Source organism: Equus przewalskii, chromosome 6 (assembly GCF_037783145.1).
Source record: "Equus przewalskii isolate Varuska chromosome 6, EquPr2, whole genome shotgun sequence".
Classification (NCBI taxonomy): Eukaryota; Metazoa; Chordata; class Mammalia; order Perissodactyla; family Equidae; genus Equus; species Equus przewalskii.
In genome coordinates, this window is record NC_091836.1 from 87023714 (window position 1) to 87047255 (window position 23542).

General features: G+C 41.0%; 1 protein-coding gene across 2 annotated transcripts; it reads right to left on the reverse strand.

The window, feature by feature from the left end:
* Positions 1-1293: 1293 nt before the first annotated feature.
* On the reverse strand, positions 1294-22232 carry SPTY2D1 (SPT2 chromatin protein domain containing 1). Of its 2 annotated transcripts, none has more exons than XM_070624451.1 (6): positions 21953-22232; positions 11303-11417; positions 9025-10548; positions 7125-7296; positions 5522-5599; positions 1294-4567 (listed from the first exon to the last, which is right to left on the reverse strand). In XM_070624451.1, the coding sequence occupies exons 3-6, from the start codon at positions 10469-10471 to the stop codon at positions 4474-4476; spliced, it is 1791 nt and encodes a 596-aa protein (XP_070480552.1). In that variant the 5' UTR covers positions 10472-10548; positions 11303-11417; positions 21953-22232; the 3' UTR covers positions 1294-4473. The 2 variants fall into 2 exon arrangements, with proteins under 2 accessions (XP_070480552.1, XP_008528751.1); XM_008530529.2 differs by lacking the exon at positions 21953-22232 and adding an exon at positions 21437-21727.
* Positions 22233-23542: the final 1310 nt, after the last annotated feature.

Consider the following 23542-nt stretch of genomic DNA (forward strand, 5'->3'; position numbering starts at 1 on the left):
AGAGCCAAACGAGAGACTGGGATATCCAAGATCTTGGCTGCCTCTTGCCTCAAACGTCTCCCTCACCTGAATAGCTAAGAAGATGCCAGATGAGTCTTTTAGCAGTGACTGCTGCTGACACAGGCAGCATGTGGAGAACCAGAAGCTAACTGCTCAGCTTCAATGTGATGCAGTTCGAGTGTGTGAGACCAAGGATGCGAACCTAAGTATAAGACCCAAGCAATTAATCTGGCTGTGTGAGCCCTAGGATATTCCTAATAAACCCTCTAAAGGTGGTTTGGAACTTTCTGACCCGGGGTCGGGGTCGGGGGGATGGGACCTAACAGGAGCCAAGACCTTTAAAATAAACAGTATGGAACTGTTCCCATTCTGTAGCTGCTTGGGGATAACTGATAATTCTGTTGTTCAGAAGTGCACCCTTCCAGCCAAGTAGCTCTTTTGGTTATGTAGACAGCATTTGTTGATGACTATTTGGTACATGTTTGCTAAACTATTTGTAAGTGGCTCCATGCACTAAATGGATTACCCTTTTTATTTTTTTTATTTTTATTTTTTTTTTAAAGATTTTATTTTTCCCTTTTTCTCCCCAAAGCCCCCAGGTACATAGTTGTATATTCTTCGTTGTGGGTCCTTCTAGTTGTGGCATGTGGGATGCTGCCTCAGCATGGTTTGATGAGCAGTGCCATGTCTGCGCCCAGGATTTGAACCAACGAAACACTGGGCCGCCTGCGGTGGAGCGCGCAAACTTAACCACTCGGCCACGGGGCCAGCCCCGGATTACCCTTTTTATTTTTTATGAAAAGAAAATTCAAAATCCACAAGCAAAACTTCGTAATTTCTGAATCTAGGATACTAGCATCTCTTAGAATACTACTTATATGACCTAGACTCAAAACATTCCATTAAGTGCCTCCATTCTCTGGCTGCAGGGCTGTGCCCACTTGCCTCCTAGCTTCTCAGCCATTTCAGGCTCTTTTTATGATAGGGGACCAGAACCTGCTCATTTTCTTGACAAGGGGAACTATATACCCTGAGTATACCTGCAAACAGTCTCCTAACTTGGGTGCCTGACAGCAGAACAGTTCTCTAAGCTGGTGGTAGGGGAGAGGAAAGGTTTGAGTGGTAGGGGCTGAGCAGACATGACTGTGTGAGGGAGAACGAACAGAGGGGTTTGTGTAAGGAGGCAAAGCCCGTCTCCAAAGTCTGCTGAGTCTCCTGGGGTTTCTAGCTGGAAAAATGTTCAGGATGATGAAGCAAGGAATATCTGAGTTTTGGTAAATAAATGCAAACCAGTGAAAATATCAATAAAATATTTTTAATGCCTACAATTTCTTTTATACATAAATTGCAAAACTTTCACCTGTGTATGCAAAAGTAGATTCTCTTGCAGGTCAAACAGCACCAGAAAACAAGCTAAACTATGGAAATTTTTTTAAACTTGATTTGTCCATTATGTAAAAGACATGATGGATTTAATAACTCCAAAGAAATCTATATCCCACTCTTAATCATACACTAAACACCTGAATATTTATTTCATCACATCCACTCACAAAATAAATAGTCTAATATATTCAGCACATTGAAAATAAACCAACCAGTCTCTCTTCATATATTTATTCTCTTTCCAAACATGTTTTGGTCTCCTGCTATATCTCAGAAATGTACTTATAGCTGCTTTTAAGTTACAAAATACAAAACAGTAATTTATCTCTTGGAGAAAATCTTGGGGATTACATTAAAAAAATGAAATTTTGAGTTCCCACAGACTTTCTTTTTTGTTAACAGTCTTTGAAACTTCTCATGGCACACATGTAAGGCTGCCTGTGACATGTGGTACCCTGGCCTCCAAATGGACATAATTGCATTTATAGTTTAGAGAAAATATAAAGACAAGTTCTGAAAGTAGCCTTGAAAGAAAGTGCCCTTTGCTTTGACATAGAAACATCAAAAGCAAGCAGGACTGTGCAATCAGAGCCGTATGAGTTTTATGAAAACTACTTTCCTTTCACATCACCTGTTGGAGAATGCCACACCCATTGATCATGTAACATTATTACAATCGTGAAATAACATCACTACATTCGTGAATTAACATTACCCAATAAAAGGCACATCTTATTAAATATTGAATTAATAAAATCTGAAAATCAAACAGTAGAGGATACATTAAAAATCAAGCAATTTGTAAACCTTGACAAAATAACAGCCTATTCCAGTTTCTTCAAAGATTTGTGAGCTTCTTGTAAGAGTGGTCAGGAATTGCAGAACAAAATGGAAGACACGATTTGGAAACAAGGCCAAGATTAACAGACTTACTCAGAACTTTTGTTTTTAATGAGCTACAGAAGTGCCCTTCTATAATGCTGATGAAGAATACTAAAATAAACACCTGTACTTTACAAGAAATGCACTCAGAAGTGACGGACAAATAGGGACTCTTCTACCAAGTTCTGCAACTTGTATCTAGCACACTGGTGCCTTTCTGTACAAATAACTGCACAACATCAGAGTAAAGTGCTAGTAAACTTTAAGCCACCAGAACTCTTTCAGCCATGACAAGCACTTGATTGTAATTACAGACTTCAAAGAGTCTGAATATTGAAAGAAATATATCCAAGAAAACAACTTTTGAAAAAAAAAAAAAAGTGACAGCAAAGGAAATAACATTCCAAACCTGTTTTACTACATGGAACATCACACTCCCGTTAGTTTCACTGAGGGTATTTGAGCTGGGTGAGAGGCAGTCAATAGCGTTTTCTGCCACCAGTAACAGTTCTATGTGGAGCATTAGGAAGGGTGTTATTCCTAGTGATGAAGACACATTTCATAGGATTCAACTTCAAAATTAAATCCTTGCACTTTCAAAGTTTGAAATTCAATTCAAAATCAGTCCGAGTCTTAAGGGACTGGGTCATATGGTTGTCCCATTAAGGGAGGTGAACATTGGTAACCTGTAATACCCAAACCTGAAGAATAAAGGAAGCTTTATGGATAAAAAGGAATACACAAAACAACTTTTGGACCTGTTGAAGAGTAAGGATTCTCTGTAGGACAACCTCTCCAACTTCCTAATCCCCCCTGTCCAATGGCTTCAGATAGCCAATGCTCATTACAAGCTTATGTCCCACTGTCCCGAACCCTCCACATTTAGAATCAAAGACAAATGCTCTCTGGCATCATCATATCTCATTTTCTGTTGATTTTCCTTGAGACTTGGTTTCTCTCCAGCCAGAACACAGTTCAGCCTGATTGGAATTGCCTGGACTTGAGGCTTAAGAGCTATCAAGTCTATAGATATGACTTGAAGGTGAAAATGAAGAAAGTTCCACAGCCCAGTAGAACACCAGTAGTAGGGAACATCGTTTTCTACCTGGGAAAACATCTCTTCACAGTGCATAGTTTGAAATAAAAGTGCAACATGGGCAAAGAGAAGGTGGTGCTCTTGAGACACGTGAATTTAGTTTTTGGTTTTTGCCATTAATTGCTAAGGAATTGAAGATAAAAATGCAGCCGTTAACATCAAGAGGTACAAGGGCACCTTGGATTCCAAAATATCTTTTCCTGGGGGAGGGGCATGGAGAAGAGGGAGCCTCACATGTTACCGCCTCATGTTTTAAAGTATTCCTCTTCCAAGTCTAATGTTTGAATAAAATATTTTTTCTTCAATATAAAAATGAATTTTTAGATAAAAATCAGCACAGTGACCTTGTCTATTTTACATTAAAGCCAACATAACAGTAAATCTAAAAGGAAAACTTGGAAAAGAATATTCTTATACTAAATGACATGTATTTTAACTTGGAAAGATTTTTGTTAATTGCCTAATCACCTAAATTAGTGAATAAGAATGCTCAGCATCCAATCCATGAAAAATGCAGAATACAATATAATTTATTCTACTTTTTACTTCAAAGTCACAGAGATGACATCCATATGATAATTATAAAGTCCACATTTTCAAGTTCTCAATCCAAACATAGATTAGGACAGGTCACTTTATTGCTGGCAACATTCATGGAAGGGCCAGGTTCCTCATAAAAAGACAAAGAAAGTTTGATTGGGAGCCGGGCAGAGCCCTACTCACACATCAGCAGAATTATGTAAGTCAAGAGGCAATCCTTTCTTTTTCCTTTTTAAAGTAGCAAAGGAATAATATAAGATCGGCTGACTGGTGAGCGGCCCCACATTAGAGTGCATAGCTCATCAGGATCAAGGCTGGCACCTGTGGACAGTTAACTTGATAAGAGCACTCACTGGGCATTATATCATCTGCATTACAGATTTCACCCTGGAAAGTATCCGAAAATACTTTATGCTCAAATGACAGCCTGCAAATGACAGTATACATTCCTTCTCCTTGAGTACCCAAGTATAAATCTAAAATGCTAAGGGGGCTTCTTCAGTCTGAAGGCAGCAAGTCCTTGCAGCAGAGTGTCTCCAGAATTTCACAAAAATAAATAAAAGCAGCAGCTAATGCCTCTTCAGCTTCTTGGCCTTACGACGTCTCATTTCTTCTTCTTCACGTCTCATTTCCTCCAAGTCTTCTTGCATACCTAGTCTTAAACTGTTAAAAAAAAAAAAGGGGGGGAGAGGGTGTTTGTCAGTATAAGTGAAATTACCACCTTCTTTAAAAAGCAACAATGAAATTTCTACTGGGAGCTCACAAGGAGTGCTGATGCCCTCAAAATGCCTTAAGGCTTTACCATTGAAAACAGACTAACAGGAATATTTTTACCAGAAGCTACTGCCACTGACTAAAATTATAGTGGAAAAAAGACCTCACATACAACCTCAACACAAAACACCAATGTTCCCATTAAAGTAATAAAATATAAATTGTTTGTCTCGACAGTGCTTAAAAATAAAGAACAAGAAACATTTATTCAAAAAATAAAGTAACATTCTATTTTTGTCCCTTCTCAACACTTCAGTTTGATATTTTAACTCATTACAGGAGGGAAGACCAGAGGGAGAAAGAGGTTTTAATATTCTGGCTTGAGACTGAGGTGAATTATTTCCCCAAATTACTATTATAAACCAAGTAATCACTTGTTACCCCTACCCGAAAAACCATCATTAATTTGCTATCAGGTAGCCAAACAGGAGTCAGAGGGAATTTCACATCACAAATCAGGTCTCTGTGGCCAGCAGTGGACAGGTTAGCAGGACGAGACATGTCTGATGTGTGAAGGGAATTAAGGATGGGGAAAGGGAAAACAAGCGCACGCTGCACATTTACTGTGTGCCTGCACAGGGGAGGCCCTGCGCCAGGCAACGTGTGCGCACCGTCTGAATCCTCGCAGTACCCAGTGAGTAGAAACAGTATATTCTCATTTTACAGATAAGAAAACTGATTTAGGAAGGCTAAGGAATTTATCTAAAGCCCCCCAGCAAGTCATCACGGCTGGAATTCAGAACTGCATGGCCTGAAGCCCTGCTCCCAATGGTGCAACGGAAGCAGCAAACAGAAAGGACTCTTAGGCCGCGTCTGCACTAACGTGCGAGGCTCTGCACTTACCTCTTTGCTTCTTCCTTCTGCTGCTCTTTCCAACTACTCTCCATGTAACGTAAGGCATAATCACTTTCATCTTTGTATCTGATAAGAGGAAATCAAAGTTGTTAAAAAGAACAAAAATTCCATTTTCTAAAGGAACTGCATCCTCCTGTTTTTAAAATCAACATCTTTATACCTAAATCAAACATACACTTAGGATTACTCCTCTTTGCTTGGCAGGGAGTGAAGAGGGCAGAGATGGATAGAGGTGGGTTTCTGAAGTAAAGACAAAATAAATGAGCCCTTATTACTCCCAGAAGGTACCAGTGAAGATGAATGTTCCAATCCAACAGTGCTTACTCAGCTGACTCACCGCAAATTATACGAGTTTATACCAAAATCCTGAAAGCATAAGATACATGAAAAATACTTTGTATATATTAATCTCATTTGAGCTTCATGACCATCATGAGGTAGGGAAGGATTTTAGAACAGAGGAGACTGAAGCAGACAAGTCAATGGCTTGACCAAGAACATATCGCTAGCTAATGACACTAAGATTAGATTTTTAGATCTAATTTTTAATCCAGTTTTTTTTCTTCTACTTAATGTCTTTTAAAAAAAGGCCTTTTCTTCAGATTGCCTTCTAACTTCTCATAGCCATGGCTCGAAGGCGGTAGCCATGTTGACCGTCAGGCACTGTGCTAAGACCCTTCTGTTTCACATATATACTACCTCATGCAATCCTTGCAAATGCCAATCTAAAAATAATTTACTCACGGTTACCCAGTTAGTAAGTGGTGGGACTTCCATTCAGACTCTGATCTCTCCTCTATACCAGTGCTTCTCAAATTTTAATGTGCCTATGAATTGCCTGGGAACCTTATAAAGCCGATTTGGATCCAGTAGATCTGAGGTGAGGCCCAGGAGCCTGCATCTCTAACAAGCTCCCGGGTAACGTCATCCCATACTGCTGTCCAGGGACCACACTTGTGAGTAGCCAAGCTTTTTATACCAAAGAAAAGCAGCTGTCAGATCAGACCAGCTTTCAACAAAGCTCTGTGGATGTCTTTCTGATTTCACAGCCAATCTATTTCTACTACACCAAGCTGCTTCACTCTCACTAAATATATATAAGGACAACAGATGAAAAAGGGACATTTTTGGGCCCTCATGCAAGTAACTACACAAATAATTCTGAATTAATTAAGCGCCAAAAGAGTAAATCTAAACAATCATCCAAAGATTCCTAGTTAGGAATTGTATTTGATGCCTCTACTATTAATGTTTATTTTTCCCCAGAGCATCAATTATTCAAAATAAAATGTGTAGGGGCCGGCCTGGTGGCGCAGGGTTAAGTTCGCACGTTCCACTTCGGCGGCCCAGAGTTCCCCAGTTCAGATCCCCCCCGTGCAGACATGGCACCGCTTGGCAAGCCATGCTGTGGCCGGCGTCCCACCTATAAAGTAGAGGAAGATGGGCATGGATGTTAGCTCAGGGCCAGTCTTCCTCAGCAAAAAGAGGAGGATTGGCGGCAGATGTTAGCTCAGAGCTAATCTTCCTCAAAAAATGAATGAATTAAATAAAAAATAAAAAGTGTATATATCCAAATCTTCTTCAGCCTTACTTTTTTCGGTCATAGCCAAAGATTTCTCTAATGTGCTTGGATATTTCTTCCTGAGGCTCTCCTTCATCTTCAATAAAATCTTCCATTTCAGAGTCATATTCATCATCATCTTCCTCCTCTTCATATTCTCGCTGCCTTTTGTAACCACTAGGGAAGGGAGGCCTTTGAGGACCTAAGAATAGAAACACCATTATTTATAAACAGGCATTAAAATTGAAAATATTCCCAGCCAAGTTCTATGTAAGCTGGGATTTGGAGAACTCATTGAGATGGTGACCTCCAAAACCAGAGCTGGCCAGCTGGCCCAGAGCATGCAGTCACTACTACATCATCCCTCCTGCTTCACATTATCCACAAAGAACAGAATTCCTCTTTATCGCAAGGCTTACTGGAAGTGTCTGCTAAATTTTCTAGCTTAGTAGTTCCCATTCTCCTGGATTTAAAAGACTCATAAGGGGCCGGCCCCATGGCTGAGTGGTTAAGTTTGCATGCTCTGCTTCAGTGGCCCGGGGTTTGCCAGTTCAGATGCTGGGCACAGACCTACACACCACTCATCAAGCCATGCTGTGGCGGTGTCCTACATAGAAAAGTTAGAATGACCTATAACTAGGATATACAACTACGTACTGGGGATTTGGGGAGGAAAAAAAAAAAGAGGAAGATTGGCAATGGATGTTAGTTTAGGGCCAATCTTCCTCACCAAAAAAAGCATACCTTAAAAAAAAAAAAGAAGACTGATAAAATTTCTTTAAAAAATCATTAATAGCTATAGGATCACTAACTTTTATTTTTGCCAAGAAAAGACACCAAAGGTGGTAGCCAACCATTTAGTATCACCGTAATTTCATTAAATTTTTAAAAGCCCAACAAAGTATGAAAGATTCTCAGAATCATGGATAACTGTTTAAACTGAGTAAGTCTGACTTTAAGAAAAACTCATTACATTATCCTTACTTTTGTCATTTTGCCAAGACTGATTAAAAAATCTGCAAAAGACAGGCACTGATCAATAGGCCAGCATCTGGGAACAACTGCTTTCTAGTCCTTGATTACAGACACTCCTTTTGTTATTCTGTGTGGCTTGTCTCCTTAGCTCAGAGTTTCTCAACTTCAGCACTACTAACACTTTGGGCAGATAAGTCTTTGCGAGAGGAGGCTGTCTTGACAATGTAGAGTAATAGCAGCATCTCTGGGCTCTGTCTACTGGATGCCAGTAGCATCCTCTGTCCCCAGTTGTGTCAATCAAAAATGGAATCCTGTCTTTCGTTTCTTTTTATATTCTCCATGGTGCCTAACAAATGCTTTAACAAATGCTTATTACCATGAAAAACTATGACCTAGCAGCTAGTAGGTACCACCAATGATCCCATACTTTGGGACAGTAGCTTCCTAAAGGACTAGTAGCTAGGACCTTGATGTTGCCCACTATAAGGAGGAGAATCACAAGGGCAGGCTAAAACAGTTCCTGGCACATCGTGAGTACTGAAATATTTGACGAATAAATAATGCACGAAAAGGCTTGAAGCTGAGAAATACACTCCAATCCCTGAAGACACGTCTCTCTAGTCCTGAAAAGGTAAAGGTGAATTCATTCAATGAACCATACAGAGCATACACACTCACCCTGTCTTACAAATCGCATAGCTAGGTTTATTGTACTGGAAGGCACTACAGAGGTGAACACAGAGGGCCCGAGATAAGTCTCTTTCTAAAGCCTTTCCCAAGCCATGATCACTAAAGGAACTCTCAGGCACAGGAAAGACAAAACATCAGGATTCTGTCAACACAAGAGGACATTAGCACAGAGACGAGTTACAGAGTCTCTGGTTGTGGGAAACAAAGTATTCTTTCCAATTTCCTAGTGACAAATACATACTCTTAGGATGACAGGCAATTTTACCTTGGGCAGATCTGTAGCCAGCTAAGGAAGGCTTCATTCCATTCATCTGTCCATTGCTGGACCGGCTAATGATATTCTTGGAAGAAATTGTTTCTGAGACAACAGTGCACTTGGGCTTCAGGGGGGGACCTGAGCTACTAACTGTTCGCCCAGGCCCCAAGCTGCTCACTGGTCTTCCAGGCCCTGAACTACTGAAAGTCCGTCCAGCTGGAACCGAGCCACTTACTGATCGCCCAGGGCCACTCACTGACCGCCCAAGGGGGCCTGAGCCGCTCATTGGTCGTTGAAGGTCACGTGGACTGCTCACAGGCCGCCCAGGGCCACCAGAGCTGCCCACAGGTCTCCCAGAACCACCCGAGCCACTCATGGGTCGCCCAGGACCACTTGAGCTGCTTACAGGTCGTCCAGGGCCACGTGTACCACTGACTATCCGTCCAGAGGGATGCAAGTCACTGGCTGGCTTCTTGGTCCCACTGACTGATCGCTCAGGTCCTAAGCTGGAGCTGCCATTCTGGCGCCTGGGCAGGGGGCCAGAACTAAGTGTGGGCCGGGCAGTTCCTGCACTGGGCCGCCCAGGGGCTGAGCTGGAGCTGCTGCCTGGCTGCCTGACACCTGGACTCTTAGCCTTATTGTGTGGGGTGACCGTGGGCCCAGGCCTGGAATGGCTAGGATAGGGAGGAGATTTTTTGGCTTTGTGCTCAGTAGCAGATTTCTGAGTCCCTTTAGCAGGAGTCTTTGGGACATGTGGTGAGGAGGTGCTTGAGTGGGTCTTTCCAGCCCCATTGAAGACAGGTCTGTCATGGCCCTCACGAAGCGAGGGCTGGGAGCATTTGCCAGATCCTGCTTTGGTCCTCTCTCCTGGCATGGATTTAGATGAAGACAAACCTAAGTGTTTGTCATTCCCTATGCTGGGTCTGGATTTCTTCTCAGCATGAGGAAGGGGAGTACCCTTGGAAGAAGGATGCTTGTCCCCAGAAACCTTGCTAAGTTTTGTGCCCACACTGTCTTTCTGAGAGGGTGCCTTTTTGATTGGAGGTAGTCTCGCATCTGTCTCAGGCCTCTTTTTCCTATGCTTTCGTTCAAGAAATTCTCGCTCCCTAAGTTCCTCTGCAGTCATAGGCCGTTCTTCTGTTTTCTTCACTACCTTAATCTCCACTGGTTCATGCTGCTTTTTCTCAGCCAGCCTCAGCAGATCAGTGAAGTTCATGAGTGGTGGGGCACTTTTAACGGGGACCTTTGGTTTGCTTTCAACTTTGGGAGGTTCTTGCTCTTCCTCATACTCTGACTCTGCTTGATTATATTCTAAGTATTCATCCTCTTCTTCCATCTCGTACTCTTGGTCTGTTCCCTGGCTAGTGTGGCTTTCCACCACCTGCCTCTTCTTTGACTTTTCCTCAACAGGAATTCCATTGTAGCCATGGAAATTATCCTTTGTCCTCTTGGCCATAGCTCTTGCTTTCTTGTCATGTTTTAGCTCAATTCGCTTTTTCACTAGTTCTTCTTTTCTCTTTTTTTCTTCTAAGGCTAAAAGGGAGCAAACAGGAACATATTATTTCAGGTCTCAAGATAACAGTATGTTCATCTGAAGTTAGCACATGGCCCAAACACGAGCAACATTCAAGTTACAGTTTAAAGACATCTAGGAATCAAATGAGGAAGTCATTCGAGCAAGTATCAATTGAGTCATCTTTACATAATGAGTGGGCCACATATGGGTTTTTCTATATGACTAAGCAAGTGAGAGACTTGGCTTTTAGCTTTAAATATAGAAAATAGTTCATACCAAATAAATATACCAAGTTGAAGGGACCATTAGTACCCACTTAGCAATTGTTATTATGAATCAGTGAATACTTAAACTTATTGAATCAGTTTCCTTAACATCTGCATGAAGTAAAACTACTTCTTGAGTTTACTGGTTTTTCAAAATTGTCCCTATTTTAACCTTTTAGATAGCACTCTTAAAAATAATTTTTAGACAATTAAAATACAAAATAGGTAGAAGCAGATTCAGAATGGAGTTCTCATTGGGGACGTGCCATGGCCAATTAGAAGACATGGCCACTATCCCGAAAAAGCTTTTAAGAAAGAATAAAAGATAATATCCATGCAAATGATCACCATAAGAATATGTAAATGGTATAAATACAGTTGACTAAGACACATATACAACAAATCCATTAGCCTGTTATGTTATTACAAACATCCACTGGTTAAGTATGAGCTAGTTGTGAAGATGGCAGACTTTAAAATTGAGAACAAGGCTACGGATACATACCTTTTCGTCTGACCTCCTCTTGTTTTCTTCTGAGAAAAGCCTGTACGGCTGCTGACTGGACACCCTTAACTTTTGGATCTTTTTTGGGAGGCCCCACGGCCAAACTATATCTTTTCTAAAAATAAAAACAGAAAACTTATTAGCAATTCAACTTTAAAAATACATCGTCTATTAGGTGTAAGGCACTGTACCAAGCAATAGAGAGATTTAAATGTTGACTGAAAAACCTATTCTGAATAATTACGAGATCATATAACCCACATTAAAGCTTAGCCATAAAATTTCAGGCTAAATATGATTATGAAGGACTATTTTTAGGTGGAGAGTTTCTTTGTAACATCCCAAATAATGCATAAATCAACAATTTAGAGAAATACTATTTGCAGACTATTTTCCCAAAAAGGTACCTGGATAGGGGGACTAAAAAAATCACCACTTAGAACAAATCGAGTGTTTTAAAATTCTGATTTAAAAAATTAGCCTTCTTCAAAATTTTCAAACAAGCAGAAAAAACTACTGCTGACCAGTGATTTCTCTGATTACCCTACTCTAGATGATCTTCTAGTAGGGACTCATAGCTTCATAGGTTATTTTGCTTACAACACAAAACACTGAGATTTTACTTTGACCGTAAGCAAAGGCTGGTGGCAAATCACAGTTAAAAAGTATTTCAAAGAAATCTAAGCAGCAAGAAGAGACGAATTCTCTGTAACCTTGAGCTGTAGCTCTTATGTTTATTAAATAGTAATTTGCCACACAAACTCTTTTAGACAGGTTTCCATATCACCCAAAGAGTGCTAACATTATTCTGGCACAGATGGTATTTCTCTGGGTTTCACTTTTTTGTGTAACTGAATTGGGAAATGACTAAAACTAGACTACTGTTAATTTGAACTATGAAAGGAAAAACATTTCCATTTTCTAAGTATCTATTTTATGGGAGTATGACAACAGAGCTAATAACTCAGACCAGGATGACTCATCTCCAGGACCATCCCACATTAAATTATGGGCTAGGAAAGAGGCTTTTAAAGTGCTCTCCCTCTTTCATCTTGTTAGGTGGATGACATTCTTATCCACTGAACCTGTTGCTGTACTAGTTAAAAAAGAAATACTCACTTCTGAGAACAAATTGAGCTATTCAGGAAGCAAAGAAATGACTCCCAAAATGTGCACGAAATTCCTGGAGGAAAGCCAAAGGATCCATGCTTACTCTGAGGTTGCCAAATACACGGCATCTTGAAACAGGCTGGACGTTTCAGCTAAGTTAGGCTACCAGTGAGGCAGCTGGCCAAGGAAGCAGGCCCTAATCCAACCTGAGAATCTTGCGTGACAGCAATGCTGAGACCTGACACATCCCAGACAGAGAAATCCCAAGACAGAGCATCCAGGCTCCCTGCCCAGTCACCCTGGCTGGGTCACAATGAGAACCTTTACTAAGTCCACCTCTCTGTAAATTTAGTTGTAGACAATTTCCATAGTGGATTGGGGCCCAACATTTACAGGAGAAAAGGAGAGGGAAAGGGAGAGTGAGGAGAGAGACTTGCTTACCTAACCAGATGTATAAAATTGCCCTGGTTTACAAGAGCCTCAGACAAAGGCCTTATCCACAAGAAGCCCAGATTTTCATAAAGGAATAGCCACCAAGAATATGATTCAAGTTGCAAAGGACATATACAGACTCCTTAGCAGAGGCACACACTCCCTCCACCCCATCACGCACACTTCTAAGAGGAGGAGGCGTGGATTTTTTTTGTTGCCAAGATTTAAGATTTTCCTGCCAACTATATAGCCCATAGATACACCTGCCAAATCAAAGCTTATACAGGATTTCCCCCAGAAAAATGCCAATATACACATTAGTGTTAATTATTTAAAATAGAATTGGTTTGTTATCTAGATATTACAGCAATGAGCACTTCTTAACTTGATTTCAGGACAGACATCTTTCTTCCTAACCTGGGATTTCAAGCCATAGGTAATGGGATGTGACTAGTAGGAAAACTACTCTCAACTGAATATGGACACCCAAAGGGAAAACAACAGTGTCAATGGGGCACAGTTTAACAGAGTGTTTACTAAGCCTCAGTCATTCACATACCCACTTCATGATTTTTGCCCTTTTAGTAAATCACCTGTATTATTATTTACTAATTTTAAGAAAATACATAGACCTCACACCATGACTTATTACAGCTTTACCTCAAGGAATGATATCAATGAAATGACTGGCTTGAAAGGCTAGTAATATTTTTCCAAATCATATCAAAATATATAACTATTTTTTTTTAAATATATAACTATTAGAATAAAAATATTTGGGTATCACCTAAACTCTTGGTAGAGCCAGAGGTATATGTACCACATTTTAGGAAACAGCAACTAAGGAACATAAACACAGGAAAGGCAGAACACGAGGAAGAAACAAGGGATGGGATTCTGAGATTCACTCAGAAGAGAACTGTAAAGATTACTTTTAGCTTTTTTCAAAGTATACGCCTATTTCCATTAATTTGCATGCCAATTTCAAATTCAGCTTTTTTTTTTAAAGATTTTATTTTTTTCCTTTTTTCTCCCCAAAGCCCCCCAAGACATAGCTGTATATTCTTCGTTATAGGTCCTTCTAGTTGTGGCATGTGGGACGCTGCCTCAGCGTGGTTTGATGAGCAGTGCCATGTCCACACCCAGGATTCGAACCAACGAAACACTGGGCCGCCTGCAGCGGAGTGCGTGAACTTAACCACTCGGCCACGGGGCCAGCCCCATCAAATTCAGCTTTTTTTTTTTTTTTTAACACTTCTAATCCTTAAGGATACTTATTAAGCTGGCCTCACATTTACCCCAACAATTTTGCAGTCCTTTTGTCCTGTCCCTATGATGCAGAAGCAATTCAATAAATCTATAAAATGCCTTATTTCATGGGTCTGCTAGGAAATATTTTAAGTAGAGCAAGGTCCTACTTGATGAAACTTAATCTTATTTACTGAATGAGCTGAGTCATAATTAATGGTTTCTTACATCCTCTGTAGCTTGAAAATGCACTCAAAAGCAGCTATCAGGAGAATACTAAAATATTCTCTTAAGACAAAGTTTAGGTCAAAACCTAGAAATCTGGGGCAAAAAAAGGGCTGGGTCTCCACAGATGATGACGATGATGACGTTCTTCCTCAACATTTTTATTGAGATTTAATCCACATACCATAAGGTCCACCCATTTAATATGTACACTGCATTGGTTTTTAGTGTATTCAGAGTTGTACAACCATCACCACTATGATTCCAGAACATCGCGACAATCCTCAAAACTCCTCATCCTTTAGCAGTCACTGCCCATTCCCCGCCTCCCCTCAGCCCCTGGCAACCACTAATCTACTTTCTGTCTCTATGGACTTGCAAATTCTGGACATTTCATGTAAATGAAATCACACACTCAGTGCACCATTACATAGTGATATGTATGTACCATAAAATAAGGTAAAATCTATAGACTATAGATAAATAACTATACAGTTAAGTGATTATACAAAATACATAAGATTTCTCCATTTTGAAAACCCTTTTAATTTTTACTTGACTCTAATATTAAGTCTGGAAATAAGACACCTTCAAAGGCCAAGAGACTATCTTTTGCTGAATGTTCTGTAAGTTGGTTCCTAACATCCTTGAACTGAGAAATTATAACTATTTCTGTGGCTCAAATAAAATTAAGAAATTAGTTTCTATGACTATTAAATGTTTCAGAAAAGGTATCATTTTAATTATTTTAGAGTTAAAATAGAATATACCTAGAACTCTAAAAATGACAATTTATGTAAGTAAATTTACTTATAATTATGTAAGTAAATTTAAATAGTGGTAATATAATTTTATTCTGTTGTCAGTATTGACTTTTCTAATAACTTGAAGTGTATTATTTTGGCTCAAATAAAAACTTTGAAAGAAAAAAACTGAATCATACAATATGTGGCTGTGATGGCCAGTTCTGTGTGTCAACTTGGCTAGGCTATAATATCTAGTTATTTAATCAAACACCAATCCAGGTGTTGTGCAGATGTGGTTAATATCTACAATCAGCTAACTTTAGGTAAAGCGGATGACCCTCTACAATGTGGGTAGGCGTCATCAATCGAAGGCCTAAGAGCAAAAAGAGGTTTCTTGGAGAAATAATTCTACCTCAAGACTACAGCATTAACCCAGCTGAGTTTCCAGACTGCTGGCCTGCCCCACAAATTTCAGATTTGCCAGCCCCCACAATTAAGTGACCCAATTCCGTAAAAGAAATGCTATTGGTTTTGTTTCTCTGGAGAACCCTGACTGATAACAGTGGCCTTTTGTGTCTTGCCTCTTTCACTTAGCATAATGTTTTCAAGGTTTGTGTTGTAATGTGTATCAGTACTTCAATCCTTTTCATGGCTGAATAATATTTCATTGTATGGCTATATACCACATTTTGTTTATCTAGTCATCAGTTGATGGATATTTGGATTGTTTCTACTTTTTGGCTATTATGAATAATCCTGCTCTGAACATTTGTGTACAAGTTTTTGTGTGAATATGTGTTTTCATTTCTCTCGGGTATCACTATAGATCTTCCTAACATCCAGCAGCGAGCAGGCTAGACCTTTGAAAAAGGAGTTGCAGTCAAGCCCGCACATCAAAAGATTTGTTGTAACAGAGTATTTTACTAGACACTCCCCAACCCCTAGTAGAGAACCATGTTTTAAAAAAAAAAAGCCTCAGGCTGGGATTACATTATATTCTATGTAATAAGGCAGAAGGATTATTTGGCACTTTCTCCTGCATCAGATGGTCACATTTAGCTCTGGCAGCAGCACATAAAGATGCACCCACCAAATCTGAATCTGATTCAAGGCACCAGGCTGCTTCATTGTTTCAGCTTTATGAAAAGCAGCTGGACAAGAGTTTCTTTTATCCTAAGTGTATCCATTTTATTATACTGCAAGCCAACTCAGTCACTCTGTGGGACCCCAATGAATGATCCACAATAGTGAAGCTTCTGCCATTTAAATACAGCATCAGAGATTTTGCCAAGATTTGTAATTCTGAAGCCCAAAGACCTAGAAAACATTAAGACACTTTGAACATATGTGTCCCTTGCATTGAAACTATACTGTCACGGTCTGATTAAGAAAATAAGGAGCTTTCAGTCTGGGAATATGTGTTCACCAAATATGTTATACTGGACTCAAGAGTCAATCCCTGCTTAAAAGCCGTTCTTCACTCAGGAGATAACATATTATTGTAATTGTAGAAAATATAAAATTTCCTGAGTGTTTTACATTAGAGATTTATGATTGGTGAGAATTAGAAGTTAAGAATATTCAAAGAGGGGGCCGGTCCCGTGGCCCAGTGGTTAAGTTCGCGCACTCTGCTTCGGCAGCCCAGGGTTTGTCTGGTTCGGATCCTGGGTGCGGACATGGCACCACTCATCGGGCCATGCTGAGGCGGCATCCCATGTACTACAACTAGAAGGACCCACAACTAAAATATACAACTATATACTGGGGGGATTGGGGAGAAAAAGCAGAATGAAAAAAAAAAGATTGGCAACAGTTGTTAGCTCAGGTGCCAATCTTGAAAAAAAAAACATTAGGGGTGAGCTTCCCCTTCTTAAAAAAAAAAAGAATATTCAAAGAATACATCCTTAACTTTAATAATCACCTCTCGATTTCTAAAATCTTCTCAAAGCATCATACTCAGGGAATGAATGCAGGCCTGGAAAACCAATGGTTTGCATTAGGCTTGCTTAGCTGGGTGGTTAAGTGAGTGAAAAATAACCAAAAAGCATGCTAGTCAGGATTGCTATGGGGTTAAATGTAAAATTGACTATCACTATGTTTATAAAATACAGCTGATTATAGAATTAACATCAGATAGGTACTTCAGATCCTCTAGTCCAACCCCTATGTTAGAAATGGCCCCAAAAGGACAACGGTGTATTTATTGGCTGTCACTCACACAGTTTATAGCAGACTCCGAATTAGAATCTAGGTTTCTTGACTTGGGTCCAAAAGTGTTCCCTCTACAACATGCCTCACTTCTAATTTAATCTCAACACCTTCATCTCTAGCTCTAACCTCAATCTTAAATGCCATTCCCTAATTTCCACCTGCCTCTTTGACATCTGACTTTATTGTACACTGAGAAGTGTCATAGAAACACCAACAAGTTACTGCCCCAGGCTGTATTAGGCTGGGGTTGGGAGTAGGGAGCTGGATGGGTTCAGGCTATATACATGACAACATTCCTCACCACCCCATATCCAATACACACTCCTTATTCAACATAGGGTTGTGATTAAGAGCAAGAACTCTGGAGCCAGTCTGCCTGGATTAGATTAGATGCTCTGCCACTACTAGCCCTGTCACTTCTTAACTGTGTGACTTTGGGCAAGTTTCTTCGTCTCTCCAGGTCTCAGTTTCCTCATCTGTAAAACAACCTTCCTTATATGGTTATTATGGTGATTAAATTACTTAAAATATATAAACTGCTGAGAAAGTGCCTGGCACAGAGTGAGCACTATAAATGTTAACTGTTTTTGTTATTATCATTATTGTTCAGAAAGGGATTCTCTAGGTACGGAGGGGGAAGAGAAATAACAGAAGCTCTGTGGGAGCAGTAGTTTCTAAAGGACCCTCTCCCTAAAGCACTGCTTGAGAAATACTGCTCTAGGCTATAAATCCAAAGCTGCCCCAGGTACTGGAGAGTCATCCTCAGATCCCAGAGTGGGGAGCAATCCAGTTGTAATGCACCATAGATCAAGGGTTACAAAGGGACTGCCTGCAGAAACTTTTTTCTGTTCTTTAAAAGGAAATATAACTACTGTAACAAATGGTAGGCTTCTTTTGAATACATGGAGCTTGGCACCTATCATTTTATATCCAGACTACTTCAGGAACTTACTACCTGGCCCTTGAAGACATCTGAATTTGCCACCTCAATTAAAATCCCTGGGTTCCATTTTCAGTACCTATATTTTCTTATCCTCAAGGGGCTCTAGCCCTCCAAATCCTTATATATCTGGTACCACATGAAGGCTTCCCCTTTACTTTTTGATTTGAGGGTCACACCAGAGCTACAGTATCTTGTCTGGGATGATTTTCTCAGTCTGACTGTGAGAAAGACCATGTAACTTGTCTCATGCACTATAAGCCATCAATTACAGCTACTTGAAATCTCCAAGAATCCATATTCTCAGCTCTATTATTCTATCAAAACAAGACAACCAATTTGTTTTTGCTAGAGGAACCCAGGGAGAAAAATCTTAAGTGCAAGCTTACCAAAAATATCTTTTCTCCTTTAAATATAAACAGAGCTAATGACGACTAGTTACACCACTTGATCAGCTGTTATTTTGTATTCAGTTTTCCAGCGGGAAATGATAGAGTGCTTAATATTTCTAGGCATGATGCAATCCTTCCTTTAACTAAAACATTATAAAGATAACTATCTCCCTTTAAAAGAAACAACAGAGAAGAAAAGAAAGATGTCTGACTAGGGAAATGTTCATTGCTTCTCAAGCCAGATACAATAGACACCTCTTAAAAATAAAGCCCTGCAAAGAGTTCAAAGTGGCTGTATGGGTGTTTTACATTTTAGCCTCCTTTGGATTTTAGTCTAATCAACGCTAGTCATTGTATTTCCTTTCTGTAGCAAAGGTCTGACATAGGAACTCTGAAGACTAAAATCTGAATGGTAGCTCTGATAAGATCCAAATAGAAGGTGGGGGAGAAGTTGGCTAAAAAGGAAAAAATGAACCAAGCACTAGAGAGGGATGGAGCTACAGCTGACAATTCTGCAAAGCCCCTGTGGTTCTCACACGGTCAATCAATCAATAAAAGTCTATGTCAAGCAGGGGGGGTGTGTGTGTGTGTGTGTGTGTGGCTTGAAATGTTGATTGTTGACTTGAATGGTGGTTTATAAGGATTCTTGCTTTATAATAATCTATTATACTATATGTGTTATACTTCACATATTCCTATTTCCCAAAGGAAATAAGGGGCTGGGAGACACTTCAGCAGTATCAATTAGGCTTTATTTCTTCTAAAAAATATGAATATGGCAAAATGTTAATATGTATTAAATATGGGATGTGGACATATAGATATGTGTTAACATTCTGTATGTTTTACAAGTGTCCAAAATTTAAAAATATATATATTTTCTAAGAATGTGTCTCTTTCCCCTTTTTCCCCAAAAATATATATATTTTGTAAGAATGTGTCAACTTAAAAAGAAGAATCCTGGAGAAAGGTTCAGTTTTCCTGGGCCTTATATCCATTGTTTGCACTGATGGTGTGCTCTAAAAGGCTTTACTTTGAGCTGATAAAGAAAATTACTTAGAATAATTAGTTGAATCAAGTTAAAGCAAAATCATGGATTAAATTTAATTTAAATCGTACAGTCTTGCTCTATTCCTCAATAGTTTCTATCGTAACATACTTTCATCTGATGTAAACTAAGGATTATAAGGCTGCTAACCTAATCAAGCTTACTAACTTTTGCGGGGGTGGGCAGGGAAAAGCACGCTTTCATAAAATATACACCTATATTCACCTGTTAAATTTTAAATGACCTCACCAATTTACCGGTTTCCCCTTTTAGTTCCAATCTGATATTCCAATCATAGATAGATCGACAGATAATGTACATATTCTGAAATATAGACAAACGCTGCTCTAGGAATATCTGTTTTTCTCCCAGCAGCTATTGGTTTTTAGAATAAGAAATGACTAACTTGGTTCTGATTCTTCCATAGAATATTCCAGGGCACCAAAGCTAGTATTATCTATCTTTGACCTCCACTGAAATTCAGGGAGATCGAGAATGAAAAATGGACCTAATTATGCAAAGAGGTATGGTTACCAGATTCAATATTATTTTGTCTAGGAAATTTACAGATGCAGAAAGTAATTCTCTTGCTTAAGGTTTCGAAGGTTTAAGGCCATAACTTCAACCTGCAGCGCTTATGACTCATGGCCTGGGAGAATGATCATTCAGAGTACCTGAGATGGGAGATGAACAATAGATAAATAATAAACTGATGAATACCACTTATTTATCAGTTATTTTACTACGTTCAGATCAATATCTTTAAAAGGGTAAAAGAAGACAAGAAAAGCACAGCAGAGGGGGAAAAATAGCATTGCAATATACAAAAATCCAAGAAACGCAGAGCACATAGTGAGAGCTCAATAAATTCCAGCTGAATTGACTTTAACAGAGAGCTGTTTGAGTTCTACACCTCAGTGCTCAAACCGCAGGTATCACAATGCAATTTATCGGTTTACAGCTGTGCTGTGGGTACCAACTGAGGATCCAGAAATGATTAGTTTATGCAAAACAGCAACAACGCCGCAAACCAGGCACTCTCCCCCACTTCAGCACTTAAGATTTTAAAAGTCTTGCACCGCTCTGCGAATAGTAGCGAACTGGCAAACATTACTGAGTAAATGGGACCTAGATTTTAAACAAAGACAAATCTGAAAAACCACAAGTAAACGGAAGCTGAAAACTAGCTCACCCATTCTGTTGGCCAAGCATTTCGTGGAATCCGCTCAATTTCTCCTCCCAGTACCAAAGGCGATACTCCCCCTTTGGTAGGCGATAATTTAATCAACTCGTTGGCTGAGTGGGTGGGGCCACAAATCAAGAGAACTTGTTCGGGAAACCACTAAATGTTTGACCGGAAAACCGGCGGGAAATCAGCCAAAAGGCTATCAGGGCAAGTCTCTAAAACCCCTGAACTCCCCAACATATGTGGTTTTCCCGCAACCTTTGGGCTGAAGTTTCTGCCGAAGCCAGAAACTACTAGCGCTAGATTCCACGATGTGCCAGGCACAGCTGGCCTCACCAGCTCTCGCGCAACTCTGAAACACCCAAACCGCCAAGTCCTCGTTGCAGGGGTGACTGAGCCGGCAAAACCCTGCCGCCTCGTGTCTCGAACCCCCCTTCACCCCGAGTTCCCAGGAGTACATGCCCAAGAAAAGGAAACAAGGCGTTCAGGTCTTTCCCCTCCCGAGCCGATAGGCGGATGCCTGGAAGTTCCGCGGGCCACACATTCGCAACTTAAAGATGAGGGTCTCCTACAGCGGCGCCCCAGCTGATACTCACCGGTACGTTGTTGACACCCTGTCCTTTGGAAGCTATCAGGAGAATTTCCCTGAAATCCATGCTGGCCGAGGGGAGAGACCAGGATCTCGCAGCGGAGCGAGAGCGCCTTACCGAGGCGCCCAGCTACAGCCGAGTGAGCTGCCTGGCCCACCCCTCTCCCACCCCTCTCCCACCCCTCCTCAGCACCACCACTTCCGGCGCCTTCCAATGCCGTCGGACCGCCCCCTTTCCTCCCGCGGCCTATATCCTTTCAGGTCCGCCGCATCGCTCGCGAGTCCGTGCGTAACTTCCGCTTTTAGGCTCGAGACACGTAGAAACGTGGTACGTGGCTGCTGACGTAGTTTGAAGGGGCGGGACTAAGCTCTTCACCGACCAAGGAGACGCGGCCTAGTAAACTGCGGGGTGTGGCTAAGGGGGAGAACGGATTCCTTGGTGGTCCTGTCGCGCGGCCTGACGATCTGGGGGCTCCTAATGAGCTCTTGGTATGGAAGGCGAAGGGGTGGGGGGGTTACCTACCAAGCCTGGGTTCGCTGGGTGTCGCGGGTGGACGCTCAGGTCCGAGACGGCGGCGTCCCAACAGCAGAACCGCCGGGTCTCGAGCGGGGTTTCGGTTACTCGTTTCTAGGCGCTCGTAAAGCTGCGCAGGCGCACACGACACTGGCTGGTCCTCTGGGATACACATTACTCATCACGTCCTGGCGCATGCTGTGTGTTCACCTCCTACACTGATGCACGCGTGCCATGTATAGAGGCCACCGGTTCCCGCTTTTGCCCCATTTAGATAATAAGCTCAAGTAGGGAAGCCGGCTATGTTTTGCTCAGTGGATGAATGAAGGAATTCTTCGCATACAGACCCAGCCTGGACATACTTGGCTCACCGATAACACATACATAGTATATGCCTCAGGTTCATGTTCACTGGGAGTCTGGTCCTGGATTATCTGGGGTCTGTAAGATCATCTCGACTCAGCAAAATACGCCAATTAGGCAGATCTGGGGCTAAGGGTGGGAATAGGCCAGTTTGACTGCAAAGGAAAAGTAGAGATCTTTATGGTGTGATGGAAATGCTCCAAGACTGGATTGTGGTGATGGTTGTGCTGTAAATTTACTAGAAAATCATTGTACACTTAAAACAAGTGAATTTTACAGTGTGTAAATCATATCTCAATAAAGCTGTTAAAAAACGTTAGACAAAGTTGCTCAGCGTTACTCTTTCAACTGAAGTTTTAATGCTGAGTTGTGGCCCTGATTGCGTTTCTCCCTGTAAGGCAAATGATATGTGTTTATTGGCGTGGCAAGCACTGTTTAGGCAGTCTTTGTGTATTAACTCCTTGAGTTTTCACAGCAGGCCTGTGAAGGAGGTGCTACCAGAGATGGGGAAACTGGCACAGAGTGGTTAAGGGACTTGCCCAAGTTCACCCAACCAATAAGTTGCTGAGCCAGCACTTTGCTCCAGGCTGTGCTCTTCTACAGTGTACTGGCCTTATCAGTCAAAAGTCTAAAATGCAACTACTCTGACACAGAAATTCCCTTTCTAGGAATATGTCCCACCAGAATTTTCACGCATGTGGGCAAAGACAATTGAACAAAGTTACTTCTTGTAGCGTGGTTTGAAAAAACAGAAGACTGAAAACAACCTGAATGTCCACCAGTAGGAGATGAATTAAACACATTTTGGTAAAGCATCAGAGTTGGAAAACCATGCAGCCCTTACAAAGAATGAGGCAGATCTTTATGTACATATATGGAATGATGTCTGAGATATATTAAGTGAAAAAAGCAAGATGTAGAACAGTGTGTACTACTCCTGGAGTAAAAACAAAAGGGAATATGGATGTATCAACACACATATATGTTTGTATATATAATGATGATCCCTGGGGGCCAGCCCAGTGGCACAGCGGTTAAGTGCACGTGTTCCACTTCCACAGCCCAGGGTTCACTGGTTCCCGGGTGTGATCCCGGGGATGGACCTACCCACCACTAGTCAAGCCATGTTGTGACAGGCGTCCCACATGTAAAGTAGAGGAAGACACTTCCTCTACCCTCTCTGGGTTCTTCTGGCCGGAGAACGAATTAAATTCACATGAGACAGAATAGCAGGAG